Here is a 16,094-nt window from a genome sequence, read left to right as displayed (position 1 = left end):
TAAACACGACATCACCGTTCCTTACAAAAAAGAACAACGAGTGTATGAGACTCACGCGCTGCCTCTGTGGGACTGGGCTCTTGATTTGTTAGCTAATCCGCTGCTTGCTCCGCATTTTGTCTGGGATGCACAACGAGTTTTCAAGCACAACGGCAGGGAGTTTGAACGCTTTTACAACGAGCCTTGGATGGGTGATCGATGGTGGGACTTCCAGGCATGTAATCTTTGTTAATATCACTATCTACTCTCACTCAGCATCAACAAATCAGAGTCGCCTTCCAAGTGACATTAAGGCCGCTCCATTCTGCTTCATCCTGTATGCGGACAAGACAAGACTGTCGTCCCACGGTACAGTAAAGGGATATCCTGTCGTGGTCCGTTGCGCGAATTTGCCAGTTGGCATACGGAACGGAGAGGGCATCGGCGGTGGCCGTGTTGTCAGGTGGTTGCCAATTGTACATCAACATTCTGATTGAATCTTCTGACGTGACTCATTATAGTTGCAGGTATCTGAAGATGCAGACGAAGAAGGCAAGCCAGGCTTCGTAAACCTCAAGCGCGTCATATGGCACGAGGCATTCTTAAAACTGTTGGAACTGGTCGCGCAACACTCAAAGTCTGGTTATTCACATACTTGCTATGACAAGATCGCACGCTGGTTGTTTCCCATTATTCTGATACTTTCTGCTGATTATGAAGAACAGTAAGTTCTATATTCTTACACATGTCCGCAATCTGATATTAGACTGTTTTTAGATGTATGATGTCTCTCATTCGTGGCCACCATAGCAAATGTCCCTGTCCAGTATGTCTTGTACTGCTCGAAGAACTTAGCGAGCTATCAAAGACGTTTGCATTTAGAACAGTGGAAGAAGCAATAGCCGCACTCAATGTTTACAAGGTCAGCAAAGCTCGAGGCGAGGAACTACTAAAGGCATTAGGATTGTGTGCTGTCACGGTAAGTTATCGGCAATATTCACTCTCTCGTTTCACCTCCATGTTTTTGTTACTAATATCTCATCAACAGAATGTTTTCTGGCTCATTGTGCACTCTGACCCTCATCAAGCCATCAGTTTTGACCGCCTTCATGCCCTCCATCTTGGTATGTGGAGGCACCTACTCGAGGAGTTGAAGAAAATCCTCAAAGCGCTTGGACGTGATGAAGAGTCAAAGGTCGAGAAACAGTAAGTCATTCACATCGCGATTCTCGTCAACTCATGACCTTCGGTAGGGTTGCTAGTTTCCCTCGATGGCGCAATCTTAATCATTTCAGCACCATCATCCACATTACCTTCAGTGATGGTAACAAGATGCAAGATCTATCCAAGGTACGTATCATGAGGCTTTTGGCTTTCTAATACTAACTGACACGCAGCAAGCCTTCTATTCTGCGGTAAACGTCTTGAACCAGAGGACCAGCCCAGAAGGGTATAAACTTCTTCGCGTTATTAGTAGCTATCTGCAATTGGATAGCTATATTGGTCTCGACGTGCATACGTCAAGCACACTGGCAGCAATTGATGCTGAACTACTCGTTTTTGATAGCGCACTCAAGGTAAATGTTTTGTTCATTCACTTTTTAAATAGATTGTTGATCACACATTCTAGGAATACATCGAATGTGCTCTCAATTCTCCCATCGTAGGTCTCAAGCTTGACTGGGACTTTCCAAAGGCGCATCTCTGGAAGCACGCAACTAGGGACATCCGAATGAAGGGTGCAGTACGCAACTACAGCACCCGTCCGAATGAGAAGCTTCATGGCCCCCTCAAAGAGGCCTACGAGCGCCAGTCAAATGGAAAGGACGTCGCTGACCAGGTATGTTTCTAACATTATAGCATCTGATGTTCACTCATGTAAAGATCTTGTTAGATACTGCGTGTTGACACGCGCAAATTCGCAGCCAAAATGTTGAGAGCGCACGTGGACGTGCTTGACGAGCGGCGCACATTGGCAGGAGAGGGCAATGATGACGATGAAGACCCGAATCCTGTTGCTTTCGAGGGGCACATCAAACTTGGTTCGACGCAACAGCCCGTAGCCATCCAAGACATCGAGACCCACGGCGGCCAATTGGATCGTGCGTTTCAAGGCTTTCGTAAGAAGTTTTCCGATTTTATCAACAACTCATTACCGATGTACGGATATCGACTGGAAAGATGGGTCACCATACCGACAAACTTCTTGGTGAGTTGATCTTGTTTTAGTATGTGTCTTGTACTGATTTATGTATTTCTGAACCAGATTCGTGAACATCGCTTTCTCAAAGTTCACTACGAGTCTACCGTCGACTGGAAGCAAACTACCGACTACCTTCGATGCACTCCAGGCTTCCATGGGCAACCGCGCTATGACTGCGCACTTATACAACTCGCCCAGGAAGTATCAGTGTTTGTTCGCCTTGTTTTCATATTCAGTTGTCAGCTTCTGGATGTTGGTTCCTTCGAGTTTGCACTGGTTCAGCCATTCACTGCTGGCATTGGTGCTTCTCGCAGGTCGGACCGTGATCTACGACTTACTTGTGTCAAAGCTGTCCCAAGGGCAAGTTCGATCTTTGTTCCAGTCCAGTCTTTCATTCGTGGCGCTGTTTGTTTCCCTGATCCTGATCACCGAGATGAATTCCTCATGGTCGACCACATCGATAGTGACATGTTTGTGCGCATGAAATCACGTCCAGCACGCCAGTGACCAGCTCCAATGTCTCCTTACTTCACCTCTATCAGTCTGAATCAGAACTACAGTGTCCAGATATGTATGTAGATCTCTCTTTTCTTAACATCATCTCGTCTGACTGCACTCAGCTCCACTCTCCCATATCTCCAATGACACAGCCATCTCCTCTGCCCGCACCATGCACACCAAATCCATACTCAGCTCCGCTCTCCCATATCTCCAACGACACAGCCATCTTCTCTGCCCACACCATGCACACCAAATCCGTACTCAGCTCCGCTCTCCCATATCTGTTACAATAACATGTAACCAAGAACCCCTCCTACGGAGGTCATCATGACCTTAGCCCCTATCCCGCCTATACACCGTCATTGGAAGACTTACCGACTCAATGGAGACTCGTAGAGACGCCTAGAACGGCCTGGATGCTGTTAGATGACCTAGACCAGCCTAGGCAACATCTGGACGGACCTAGATGGTCCTCGACCCGGATCATGGGGAAGCTCTGCCTCATGGTCAGAAGAGAAGCCGCATGCCACAGCATGCGCAGTTAAACTACAAGGCATGTTTAGCCTTGAGGACTGATAGAAGAGGCATGCAACGCCTCATGTATAGATAATCGCCCGCATGGCATCAGATAAGATGTCCTTGTATAGACACACTCATACTTACCTACCGAACGTAGTATTGGTCTGTGCACACGGACGACAGTATATAGAGTAGACATGTTAAGACCGTGCACAAAGGGTAGGACTGATTCCAAGGGGCTTGGCTTCAGCTCGTGCGCTGTGCCCCTTACCCGAGTATGTGCCCTTAACTTCAGAATGAAGTCCGGAGAAAGTCCAGTGAAGTCCGAAGGACCTCCGGAGAAGCGTGGGAAACTTCGGAAGGACTTTCCGGACGAGTGCGGGAAAGTTCCGGAGGAACTTCCGGAAATTATGATGGAGTTTCGTCCTGACGGGGATATGTATAATGGCTACTCAGGACGAGTCCTGAGTAGAAGGAAACAGAGGAAAGGCTGCAAGGACAAAGTCCGAAGCAGAATAGGTCCGGAGGACCGCGGGAAAGTTCCGGAGGAACTTCCGGAAACTCGAAGGAATGGAGGATCGGATGAGTGGATGAGTGGATGAGTGGAGGAGCGGAGGAGCGGAGGAGCGGAGCTCCGGCCTAGGGAATTCCTCCCTAGGCCTGAGATGGATGATTACTAAGTCGGAGGAATAGAACTGTTACGAGGACTCAGTGTGAAGACTAGTGCGAGGACTAATATGTGTATGATATTCAGACTGGAAATACAGGAGTATCTACTGGGGTTTATATACTAGAGGCAAGTCTGTGCAGATCAGTAAGCAGAGGGGTAAGGCTATGTACGAGCATGTGGAAATGTATTAGAAAATAAGACGGATCATAGGAAATGAACTCGGAGATGAAATGAGGTACGGAAAATGAGGAAGTCTAACTCAAGAAGGAACATACAAAGGGATAAGGCACGGAAGATAGACGCGGGTCGGATCCGGATGTCCGGAGATGAATGCGTGATAGGTCTGGGTCCGGAACGCAAGGAAGATAGATGTGGGTCGGATCCGGATGTTCGGAAGTCCGGAGACAGGTGATTACCATAAGGGGATGGGCGCTGATTTAAGGTTTGGGTTCGGACATGACAGATAGGTCGGATCCGGAGATCCGGAGATCCGGAGATGTGGATATCAGATCTGGCGTCCGGATATCAGATGCAGGAGTACAGGGATCCGGACGGATAGAGGATTGGGTCTGGAGACATGGACAGGAGGTCCGGAGGTCCGGATGAGGCGTGGGAATGTCGCCAGATGTTGGTCCGGAATGCGGGATATGACAAGACAGAATCATGTATATTCCCTACTTGATTCTACTAGGTTTTCATCAGAACTTCCTCTGTGTGATCATCCCAATCACTCAGTCTAAGCCGCACCTAAAGGAAAGCCGACGCTACCTTTAGTGGAACCCCCGAACCTCTCATTTGAGAGAAGATCCCCGTCTCTCCAGTAGCGAGCCCGCTATCAGATTAGGCAATCCGCCTAGGGAGAGCTCGACCTATCCTAGTCGTAACAATATCTCCAATAGTTCTTGCACCATGCAAGTCTATTTACTGGACCACCACAAGACACTCTTGATTCATGTCACAGGGCCTCAAGACCCGTGCTTCGCAAGCAACGTCATCCGATAAGCTTTTGCGGTTGCAGAACGAGTTGACGCAGGGTCTAGAGCTCGCTAAAACGCTCCTTTCTCGAGAAAATCTCAAGCGTGACTACACGCAGCAAACACAAGTTTCCCTCGTTGGGCACTAAAGAGGACGAGGAGCTTCTACTTGACAAAGAGAGAGTAGCAAAGAAACCCAAGATCGAATCCAATCGTATCACTGGACTCAAGATACGTACGAGAATCTGTCCCACTGTAAGTCCAAATTGTCGTGTTCATTAGTCATTTGATAGTGATCGGTACTGAAGTTAAAGTACCTGCAGCTTTTATTACATGTCGACTTTGCCAAGGCTGAACTAAACACGCCGCATGTCAACAGCAAGGACAGCAAGATGCTGCGGAGCAACTGGCCCTGTGCAGGGTCACGTCTTTATAACATGGAACCAGGCAAGTGAAATTGTCGTGTCTCATATCTCCACTGTTCAGACTTAAATTTCTTGTGTCTTAGTTTAATTGTCATGCCCCAGGCTGGATATTCCTCAGACGACTTCACAGCAGAACTCGATGCTATTGAGGATACTGAGTCCGAATCTGGAAATGATGAGCAAGACAATGAGTTTGATGCCCGGAGCGATCTCGACACCCTGAGGATGGTCTTGACAATGCCTCAGCCTGACGCGCCCATGCACGAAGTCCGCAGGGTGAGTTCACTCATGCTGCCATTCTCTTGGTTTGGTTGATGTAGCAGTTGAATCTCTAGGCACTAGAAGTGGCGCAACAAGCATATACTGCTGTTTGGTCTGAGTTGCGCGCTCTCAAGAAAGACCACGCTATGCTCCAGGCTGCTGTCCCTGCACGCAGCCGAAACCGAGTCCTTAAGAAGACATCAACCATCGACAATGACATCGCCCATGCGGGCAAGATGTACGCCATGCTCAACTACTTTTGGGTCATGAGCGGGCTCTTTCCGACAAAACCCCAGCCAGACATTGATCCACGCAGCGACACACGTTGGTCTTCACCTGAAGCGAAACTCAATGGTGCGATGGCTGAGCTTTATCAGTGCATACCCAAGGCTTTGCATAAACCAATGGAGACCTACCCACAGTTTGGATCAGTGGTATGTCCGATTCTCCCTCTGTCTGCGCATCAACACTTATGTATGAGATACTCTAGTTTCGTGCTGCAGTTAATTCCGAGAGGTCGAACATACTGCATAGTCTCAAGGACTGCGCCGGTTTGATCTTCTCTTCATTAAAACTCGACCCGACCGTCTTCACTGACGAGGCTGCCAAAAAGAAGAAGAATGCACAACTCCTTGCTCTCTTAAAGAAGGATGTCGGTGGCGAAAAGTATACACGTCTAGCCCCCATTCTGTTCATGGATCCTTCTGCTCTAGTTCCAGACGCCTTCCTCAAAACACCAGTCATGGCCAAGGTGAGTGATGTATTCAGCTGCTGTCCAAGCAGTACGTTAGGGCTGACTCCGTCCCTCAGATCATCCGAGTTGAAATATTCGGGAAGGCTTCGCTGTCTGGGAAGACCAAAGGTCATCCGAAGGCCAGGGGTCAGCATTGGTCTACGCAGTGTGTCACAGAAGGTCTGATCGCAGGTGCTGCTATTGTGGTGAGCGCATTATAATCTTCTGACTTTTGCATGCATGCTGATCTCGTCTCGTTCTCAGGCGCGTTTCTTGTTAACGCATGATCAAGAGCTCACAGCAACCGGACCAGCCACGAAAATTGATTATGCGCAAGACTTTGATTTTTACTTGGAGCGACTATTCAAGCGCAGCCCATGGGCTACGAGTGTGATCAACTATTACAACCAGGAGGTTTTCGGCACGAGCTCAGTCCTAGCTACTAGTGGTACCCCTACTCCACCCTCTGCCTCCCAACCTCACACCTGGGAAGACGACTTCTTACAGCAGTTAGAAGATCCTGCCTCCGCACCACAAACCATCCCCATTCCCGCACCACAACTTCTGTCATCTTCACACATCACTTATGCTCCGACTTCTGCGAGTCGTGCTGACATGAATGCAGTCGCCACTGTCAACTACCAGACTGCAATGTCTATCAGCAATCCGGGAGGGCCCGCCACCACCACTCAGCTCCAACTCGAAGTTGACATTGGTGAGCTCTCGCTGGATGGCGCTAGAACTGACTTGGCGCCATCTGCATCCAAGGGTGGTAGGGTGTCTGCGGCTCAACGTCGAGTTACCGCTCAGGCTGCTCAGACTCCGGTGGACTCGGACGTGGTCCCTGTTGTTCCTTTGGCTCCTCCTCCAGCACTCAAGCGTGTTACACGCAATGGTGGTGCCAAACCGAGGAAGGTGTTGGGGAGGAAGTAATTTTAGTGGAATCTGAGTCTCACTTTATTAATTTGTTGAACCTGTCGCCCTCTGATTTGTTTACATTTACCTACAACTATAAATGCTAACTCCAGCTTACCCATTGTCACCTTCCAACAGCTATTAATTCTCGGACGCCCCCGCCCAACAGCACATTGCACATCTCTTGATTCAGCATTTAAATGATTACTAAGTTGTAAAATTGCATCCCAATTAGGGTAGTATAATCACAAGGCCAAACAAGTTGAGCTCTATTCTGATCAACGCTTCTATTGAGTCTTCTTTCATTTCAACCATTTCCACCTCTGAACAGACGTCGTCATCAACTCCGAAGATTCCGTCGACTACTCGACTCTTATTTATCTCAATCCATGCATTAATACCAACACTCTCTCTCGAGGCAATTCAATGCTTGTCCATTGAAATCAAGTCTATCAATATGGTGCGTCGTCAATGTTAAAATTTTTCTCCTTCTCAATGACGAGGACATCTCGATCCCTAGCCACAGTTGACCACTTCTGCCTCCTTGTGAGTAGCGCGCAGTGCTACAACTGTCACATGACTGCAACTCCTCTGCGGAGGAAGGACGCTGAAGGCAAGACCATTTGCAACGTGTAAGTTCTCATTTGTTGTTCCTTCTATATTCGTACCAATATCTTATATACATGCAGATGTGGCCTCTACTACAAGCTTCACGGCTCTGCTCATCCCATTAGTATGAAATCCGATATTATTCGGAAGCGCTCTCGACACGACGCTCGTGCGCTCTCCCTCCCCCTCTCAGACATATCAATCCAACTGTCATCCGTCCCTGTAACTGACCAACTCAAAGATTTCCTTCACGCGACCTCACAAATGCATTTCTACGACAGCTCGCATATCCCATTCATCATAACCACCTCCCTCGTCGTCCTCCTCCACACAAGCCTCACAGTGCTGCACACACCGACCCTCCTGCCACGTGTAGGCGTGCATACTGCTGCCTATGTCGGTGTCTTGGTTGGCCTCATGTCCTTTTTCGCGGGCTTGGCTGTTTGGGGGGCGTTGTCTTAGGTTTGCGCAGGCGCCACCTCTACCTCCTCGACCCACACTCTGAATCGCTACCCAACCTTCACGCCTCGCCTCGCCTCGCCATGCCTTTCGCTTCTCTATTCAGGACCAAGCCCACGACCTTCAGCCGAGAAATACCACCTGCCAGATTACTATAATGTGAGTATTACGATCACCATTTTTTTTACCTGTATTGCGATCAGTACAAATGCGACCAATATTGCTGTTTTTTACTACTATTATCATTATAATATTACTATTATTATCATTATTTGGGAATTCCAGCAAGAGCATCGAAATACAAGCGACGAGTCTTGAAATTGTCTGAATTTACCTTGCTACCGTTTACAATGCTTACACTATCATTTCATGGCCTTATAATGTTAGGCTCATCACACGCCACCCAGGATCATTACAGTGCCTTAACATGATTTGGACAGACATTATAAGTGCCTTGAAATTTTTTCGTACACCATTAACATGCATTATAAGTGTACCGTGTGAAAAGATCCCTTAAAATGTCTTAAATTGAATTCGAAGGCTCGCTGGAAATTTCCGACATTTTAAGCACTGCCAGTGGGCCGCATGCCTGGGTTGTGCCTAGGCGCCTATTACTGGCTTCTACTCATTAGTACTGGCAGGTATTGCAGTCGCAAGTCCGCTACAGTTGCCTTGTTTGATGCTCATGTTAGAGGGAATCAAATACACCGATCCTCTCGCCAATCCTGTCCTCGAGTCTTCGACGACAGACTCATCAGATAGAATCTAGAATCGCCCAGGAATGCGACTGCCAGTTGCACCGGTGCATCGTTGCGGTGCTCTGCTAGTATATATCACCTTCACATTTTGTTATCGGTTCTCTGATGACATGTGTCCAATTCCCGTCTTCCGACACCTGGTGCGCCTTGCACTCATCGAGACAAGTTAATGAAATATAATGATATTCTATATTCCTATGCCGTACAAGGCAGAGCTTAATTTTTATCACGAGTTCAGATCAAGTTGCTACCACTCACGGTGTGCTTACTGGCGGTTCAAACCAAGTACTGAATGATGACACAGAAGTTCGAGACATTTCTTACACCACCCTGAGTGGAATATTATGCATTAAAGATAATAAATCTATGGTATAGTCCGTTCAAAAGTCCAACCCGACGAATGTCTCACTGAGGTACCGTGCTTCAAAATGTCGGACAACCCTACTGTCAACCCTCCTTGCAGTAATAATAGTTCTGTTACAAATTGAGATTGACGGAGCTGTGGGGTCGAGTCGTGGCGCTTACCTGCATGTTGGTCACGATGTAGCAACAAGATGGTAAGTAGCCACCTGAACAATTATCTGAGTAGCTTTGGCACGCGTCATCATTAACACCCCCCAGTTGAGACCGATCCTTTTGCAACACAGGTAAGCACTGGTGTCTTTCTACATTTATGAATCTTCCTCACCCCTATGCAGCAAAAAAGCTGGCCGTCACCACAATCGATCGAATTGGTTGAGGTTGTGTTAGCAGCCGTAATAACAGCGGCCATAACACAGGCTTTGGAGAGGAGAAGGGAGACAACAGAAATCATGAAGATTCGAGCGATCATTTCGATGTGTATCGAGGTCTAAGTGAGTGCTGTTTCATGGGCAGATGCGACCTTTTAAATATGTCGGCCAGTAGCCAGAGTTCACCGGAGCCTACACTGAATTGGGCGGTGGTAAGGTTAGTAAATTGAGCTAAAAGTATAACGAGCTTTGAACGTCATCATACCGGATGTTACCAGGCCCGAGGCAGCCAGCCACTGTCCAGTTTTTAACTGAAGTTCGGATGCGAACTTTTGTAAATGGTGGCTCTGTTTAGTTAGATATATAATGAGGGACGGTTTCATGTTGCGAGGCGGCCGCCGGCCATAATATAATAGGCTTGGGAGGGGAGAAGGGAGATAACAACAATCGTGAAGATTCAAATGAATATGTCGATATATATCGAGGTCTAAGCCAGTGCTGTTCCATGGGCAGACGCAACCTTTCAAATCTGTCCGCCAGTGGCCTTTCACCGTGGAGTCTACACTGAACTGGATAGTACTAGTAGGGTTAGTACAATGAGTTGAACGGCGTTGAATAAACAATGCCGTTATATAGTGGATCCGAGGTGTTTATTCATCGAGGCAACCATCATTAGTGCTGCTGCCGTTCAGTCCCAAACCGAAGTTCGGATGCGAAATTTTGAGTATGGAACCGCTATTTGTCAGTTGTATGGTAAAGGATGGCTTCCGCTTTTGTCGCGTCCATAATGTGGGCTTGGCAAAGGAGAACGGCGACAATAGAAGTGGTGAAAATTTCAATGAACATGTTGATGTGTATCGGGGTCTAAGCGGGTGCTGTTCCATGGACCATGGACAGATACAGCCTTTCACTGACACTGAATTGGGCCCGGGCAGTACTATAAAGTGAGTTGAAAATTGAACGAATTTTGATAGTCATCCATACCAGATATTACTAGGTCCGAGTCTAGGGTGTTTATTCATTGAAGCAGCCATCATTACTAACGCTGCTGCCGTTCAGTCCTGAACCGAAGTTTGAACACAAAATTTTGTTAACAGGACCTTTGTTTGGTCAGGGTTTCGATATATATAATACGGGAAGGTTTTGTGGCATCCGTACCTTGTTTCTACTAGTACAAGCACTGGTTTGAACGTTTTGCGATAAGCCGAATATCTGAATCTGACGCTCACCACGATCCGGATGGAACCCCCCACGCCGAGCTGTAGGTGCCTTCTTGACCTTCCGAAGTATTTCGGCTCCCAAGTGTTGTAATAACATCATATTTCGCGTGCCGAACACTAAGCATCATGGGGTGATTTCAGTACCGTAGAATAGCCCTAGATGATTGAATCAATGAAGCGCTGCTCACTAAATGAAATGTCACGGGTGAAGTATCGGTGACCAAAGTAAATGTGTGTCGTCCCTCTTATTCATTATAGGGATCTTTGCATGTTACACACAGATACCGCGCCGTGCAGGTAACATAGAATTAGGTATAAAAGTATTATACACATGCTACCCAACCTCGAGCGAACTTCATGCCCAGAGCAAGGGAGACGTGTCTGTTGGCATATGGCCCCATTCCATGAGATACGACCGAATTGAGATATGGGTGCTGCACATGGAAGTAGACACGTGAATGAAGCGTTGGTAAAAAAAAATAGCGGCTGCTGGCTCGTGCAATGCGCGCACATCAGATTCGGAAGGTGGCGAGGTGTTAAGAGGTATTGGAGGATGTGGTAAAACGCGATCAGGTGCTTGGAGGGTGTGGAGGGCGCTGGAAGGGCAAAAATGCTGTGCACGGCGGTCACCAGGTGGAGGGACGAGGTCGCGTGCAAAGCAGTTATTGAAGTCACATTGTACCTTGAAGAACAAGTTGTTCTGTGCGCTTTGGAAGAAATTAACTTGAAATATAGTGCTGACTGTTCAGAACTCGGCGGAACTGCTCATCATTGTGCGAGTCTGATGATGAAAAGGTGGTGTGGTGAGATGAGGGCGGGGAAATAACGACCTTGGCCCATGGCCGTTCGCGAAGGAATAAGAAGGAGGGGTGGAATGCATTCGAATCATTTTATCATCCTATTTGATGTTCAGTACTGCTGCTCGATGCGCTATGATGTTTGAGACTCGAGAGGCGTACAGCGAGGAAAAATTCAAACTGTGCGTTTCGTCTGCCTCATTTTTTGTTCTCACGTTTCCTTATATATCCACCTCATACCATGGCATGGTTTCTACTCTTTTCTACTCCGACCAAAATCTCCCATTAAATATTTCAATGGACAACTCATTTGAGTCAAATAGGCGTTGAACCTGCTCTGTAATAATGTCATCGTCATTCCCATCATCGTCATTTCCTCATGATCCTTCAGGCTCCCTTCATGAAGATGTAGTATTGGGTCCGCCAACAATCGTGCAAACCGAGAACAGCGCCAACATGAGTTGTGGTCATATTTGGTACGGAGTCCTTTTAATATTAACTTATCCGCAAGCACTGAGTAGTTTGACATAGATGTCTGTCGACGGATCAGATCAGGCGATCGATGACCAGGATCTGTTGTTCACTCAGCTCGCCGTTGACACTGTACAGTGTATTCGCAAGTTATGCTGCAGCGAAGAACCGCGTTCGCCAGTACACCCAACTGTTGCGGCTTTTGACGCGGGAGGAAGCTCTATGGGCAGAGAGAGTTGAGAAGGCAAAATGTGTAATGCCGGAATACCAGTCTAGATTCTCGTTCGACTTACAGCAGCCTTGAACCCGTCTGCTACCCTTTCCATCTGTCATTGCTTCCTCCGAGTCAGGGCTTGGTTACATTTTACCTTGCTGTTTCGCAATGACATTCTCACACAATTCTCTCTGCTGCTGGCCTTGTTTTTTTATAACACTACTTCCAGTGTACCGCTATTGATCTACAGCGCATTGATGAATCAATGACTCTTCGAGGCCTTGCCCGCGCTCGTCATTCGTGTCGCGTGAACCTTGAAATTTATTGGACGCTGGGTGAGCGAGCGCCTGACTGAAGATGTTTACTGCTGAAGGTCACGATTTCCGAGGCTCAACTAGTCATGTTCTATTCCGAGCTTCCACATACCTTGTTTGTTCTTTGATCAAACTGCATAATGGGTGACTATCCGTAGGCAAAATAATCCAGAATGGATTATAACGGACTTTGAAAGATATTTGCAAAACTTAATATGTACAGAAAACACAACTGTAACACATCTGGATTAAAATAATTCGGTCAAAACTGCAATGGACGACCTGCTACTACAGTACCACAATCTGGTGAATGACGGAGAAGAGACGGGATTTCTCGACGACGAAGAAGACGCGAGGATGCTAGCAGCTACACTCGTTGCTGGAATAGAGCTAGCTCGACTTGATCGTGTCGAAACCCGGAACCCTAAGCGACTGTACCTTTGTCGTGCCCACTTACTTCCTGACCCACATCGGAATACCCCATGGCAAGTGCTGTATACAAGTCACAGTGATCGTGCGTTCATTACCACGATGGGGATCGATGTTCTAACGTTCGAATTCATCCTTACCTCTGGCTTTGCCAGTCTGTGGTACCACAAGTCCATCACACATCCTGATACCAACTCGCAAGGCATTCCACGCCTGAATTGCCGTTCACTCGATGCTGGAGGAGCACTCGGCCTCATGCTCCACTATCTCAACTCCACCATGCACGAGACTAGCCTGCAACAAATCTTTGCATTGATCCCCGCCACTGTTTCTCGCTATCTAACCTCTGGACTGCCCATACTCTTACAAACACTGCGCTCTATGGTTGATGCCTCAATTCGATGGCCACGGGGGCCTGATTTCGAGCGTTGTAGTGCCCTCGTAGTTGCGCGTCACTCACGCTTGGAAGGTGCTTTTGGAAGCATCGACGGCCTCAAACTCCCCGTGCAGACCTCACACGATGTTGATATCGAAAACGTCACCTACAACGGTTGGCTTTCCGAACATTTTGTCAGTTCAGTCATAGCATTTTCTGCTGAAGGTGCGTTTTTCGGTCTTTCTCCAACAATTTGTACTCAATAATCAATTTACAAAGGCATTGTGATCGTGGCAAGGACAAATGTGCCTGGAAGTTGGCACGATTTACGTCTCGCCTCTCACATATATACTAAACTTCGTCTCGACACACCTCCTGGCTACTACATCGTTGCAGATACTGCATTTCCTCGTGGGACGACTTCCGTTGACGGTCGCATTTGCGCACCTTTGAAACATGGTCAAGTTTTGCGTGGGTCAGCTGCCGAGATAGAGGAGCACATGGTGTTTAACCGCCAACTACTCTCTTACCGCCAAACCGCAGAATGGGGCATGCGGGCTATCCAAGGCGCATTTGGAAGGCTACGCATCCCACTTGACATCACCAACCAAGAAGCTCGCAGCGACCTTATCGAAATCTGTCTTCGGCTGCACAACCTGCGCGCTGTACGTGTTGGGATCAACCAGATACGGACCGTGTACATGAAGCATTGGCAGGCTACTGAGGATGACCTGGACGTGTGGTGAGACTTTGAAAGCATGCTATTTTCAGAGCAGAGGAAGAAGGATCGGGTTTCGCGCTTCCATGTCATCTTAGAATACCAGTAGATACAACATGTAAAACTTATAACATCAGATGAGCAATGCAATGAAGTGTCATCACAGATAACCTTGGATGCGAGCATGAAAGCGGATACGAAAAGACGGTGACCTGAAGATCCTCAAGCAGAGGGGAAGTGCGCTTTGAGTTGCTGGATGGTGAATAGTAATTAGGTAGACTCACCTGATTGATTTCTCGCAATTGGAACATACCCTGGGCTACAATACTCCAGGATTTGTTGGAGTAAGTGTCGTCACAGATAACCTTGGATGCGAGCATGAACGGGCGCAAGACGTTCGAGTCAAACCGAGCGCAAGATGCAGAATGGTGGGAAGCAACAATCTTTACATTGTACATTGGTACCCTAGATACATTGTAAGTATCATAACACAATCAAATCTCTACTGACCCCTCCTTTTGAATGGGCTTGATAGGCTCATCAGCGATGTCCTCAAAGTATGGGCGATCAGAATACTTGAGACACCCAGAGGGGCCGATTTTCTGAAGGCGCGGTGGCTTGCGCCCCTCGGATGCGGTACTTTCACCTTCATCAGTAAGCCACCTAGTGGATCCCCCACCCTCAGGGTACCACTCTTGATGCAGATTCTTGCGTTTGGGCATCCGAACATGCTGACGACGCGTGGATCCACTCATTTGCATCATCTCGATGCGAAGCTCAGCCCGATCACGTTCACGTTCGATGTCGTACATGCGAGCGCGCAAATCAAAGAGTTGGCCATGCAGGGTTTCTGTGGCAGCTTGGGAATCACGGAGCTGCTGACTTTGGGTAAGTAGATGTGTGGTGGCGAGGCTGCGATTGGCACGATCTTCGTCACGGTTGCGCTGGGTGGCCGGGTCAAATGCTGTGGAAAGTCGAGTGAGTAAATCCGTAGCTGCCGCTCCTCGAGTATTGCGACGTGGAGCTGGGGCTTCTGCACGAGGAGTGGAGCAGGCAATGGCTGTATGCTGGATTGGGGGAGAGGTACGCTCATCCTGGTTCTGGTCAGAGACGACAGACAGACTGTCATCATCTTCCATGGCATCGTAATCCGTGTCGTTCAGGTCGCGTGTTCCTGCACGCTCGTTAATGAGCTGTTCAATGCGATGGGCGCGCATGACTTCCGGAGGGCACACGCCGTCTCCAGTCGGCTTTGTAGTCTTGACCAACTGTAATTATACTTGTCAGTAATGTTGCAGTCATGATACAAATTGAATCATACCTGTTTGAACTTCGTTTCGAGTGAAGTGAGTTTGCGTTCAGGCCGGTGCTTCACCTTGGCCCATTGGCAGAACTTAACTTGAACAGCCTGCCACCCGCGTTGACCGAGAGGGAGCTCGTCTTGGACTATGTCGAGGAGACTTTTGACGTCCGAGCTAGTATAATTGTTGGACCCTTGAGGGCGGCCTCGCCTCGCTCGTGCTTCTGCTTCATCATCCTCATCTCTGTCCTCTCGGGAACGCTTCTTTGGGTTAGAGTATCCAGCATTTTCCTTCTCCTTGCCTTTGCCCCTTGGGGCTTTGGCCTTGCGACGCACACCTGCTGTTTTGGTGGCCGGAATGTAGCCGCAGGCCTCCGCAATACTGGTGGGGTGAATCAAATCCATGTCGTCAGAGTGAGGTAGGGGGAGGAGCACGGGATTGATTGTGTTGGTGGTTGGCGCCTCACGTAGAGCAAGGCGAGAACTGGACGCCGGGAAGGGTGGAGGTGTGCCTTCGT

At 48.2% G+C, this 16,094-nt stretch overlaps 3 protein-coding genes across 3 annotated transcripts; all 3 read left to right on the top strand.

Moving 5' to 3' along the window:
* HD556DRAFT_1249219 (uncharacterized protein) lies at nt 1–2,689 on the top strand (the record flags this gene model as incomplete). The annotated part of the gene is made up of 10 exons (XM_041298823.1): nt 1–218; nt 256–455; nt 507–703; nt 757–958; nt 1,028–1,185; nt 1,233–1,329; nt 1,377–1,556; nt 1,610–1,819; nt 1,874–2,188; nt 2,246–2,689. Coding segments are annotated over 10 exons (2,221 nt in total), but the record flags the coding sequence as incomplete, so codon positions are not given.
* Nucleotides 2,690–5,364: 2,675 nt separating this feature from the next.
* HD556DRAFT_1450326 (uncharacterized protein) lies at nt 5,365–7,198 on the top strand (the record flags this gene model as incomplete). Its single annotated transcript, XM_041307745.1, has 5 exons — nt 5,365–5,547; nt 5,607–5,966; nt 6,023–6,283; nt 6,343–6,471; nt 6,530–7,198. 5 exons carry the CDS (start codon nt 5,365–5,367, stop codon nt 7,196–7,198), a joined length of 1,602 nt encoding a protein of 533 aa, XP_041153367.1.
* Nucleotides 7,199–7,741: 543 nt separating this feature from the next.
* Nucleotides 7,742–7,948, top strand: HD556DRAFT_1189841 (uncharacterized protein; the record flags this gene model as incomplete). The annotated part of the gene is made up of 2 exons (XM_041296142.1): nt 7,742–7,812; nt 7,870–7,948. Coding segments are annotated over 2 exons (150 nt in total), but the record flags the coding sequence as incomplete, so codon positions are not given.
* Nucleotides 7,949–16,094: the final 8,146 nt, after the last annotated feature.

This window comes from Suillus plorans, assembly GCF_016647745.1.
Source record: "Suillus plorans strain S12 chromosome Unknown HD556scaffold_102, whole genome shotgun sequence".
NCBI lineage: Eukaryota > Fungi > Basidiomycota > Agaricomycetes > Boletales > Suillaceae > Suillus > Suillus plorans.
This window is presented reverse-complemented; position numbering and strand designations above follow the sequence as displayed.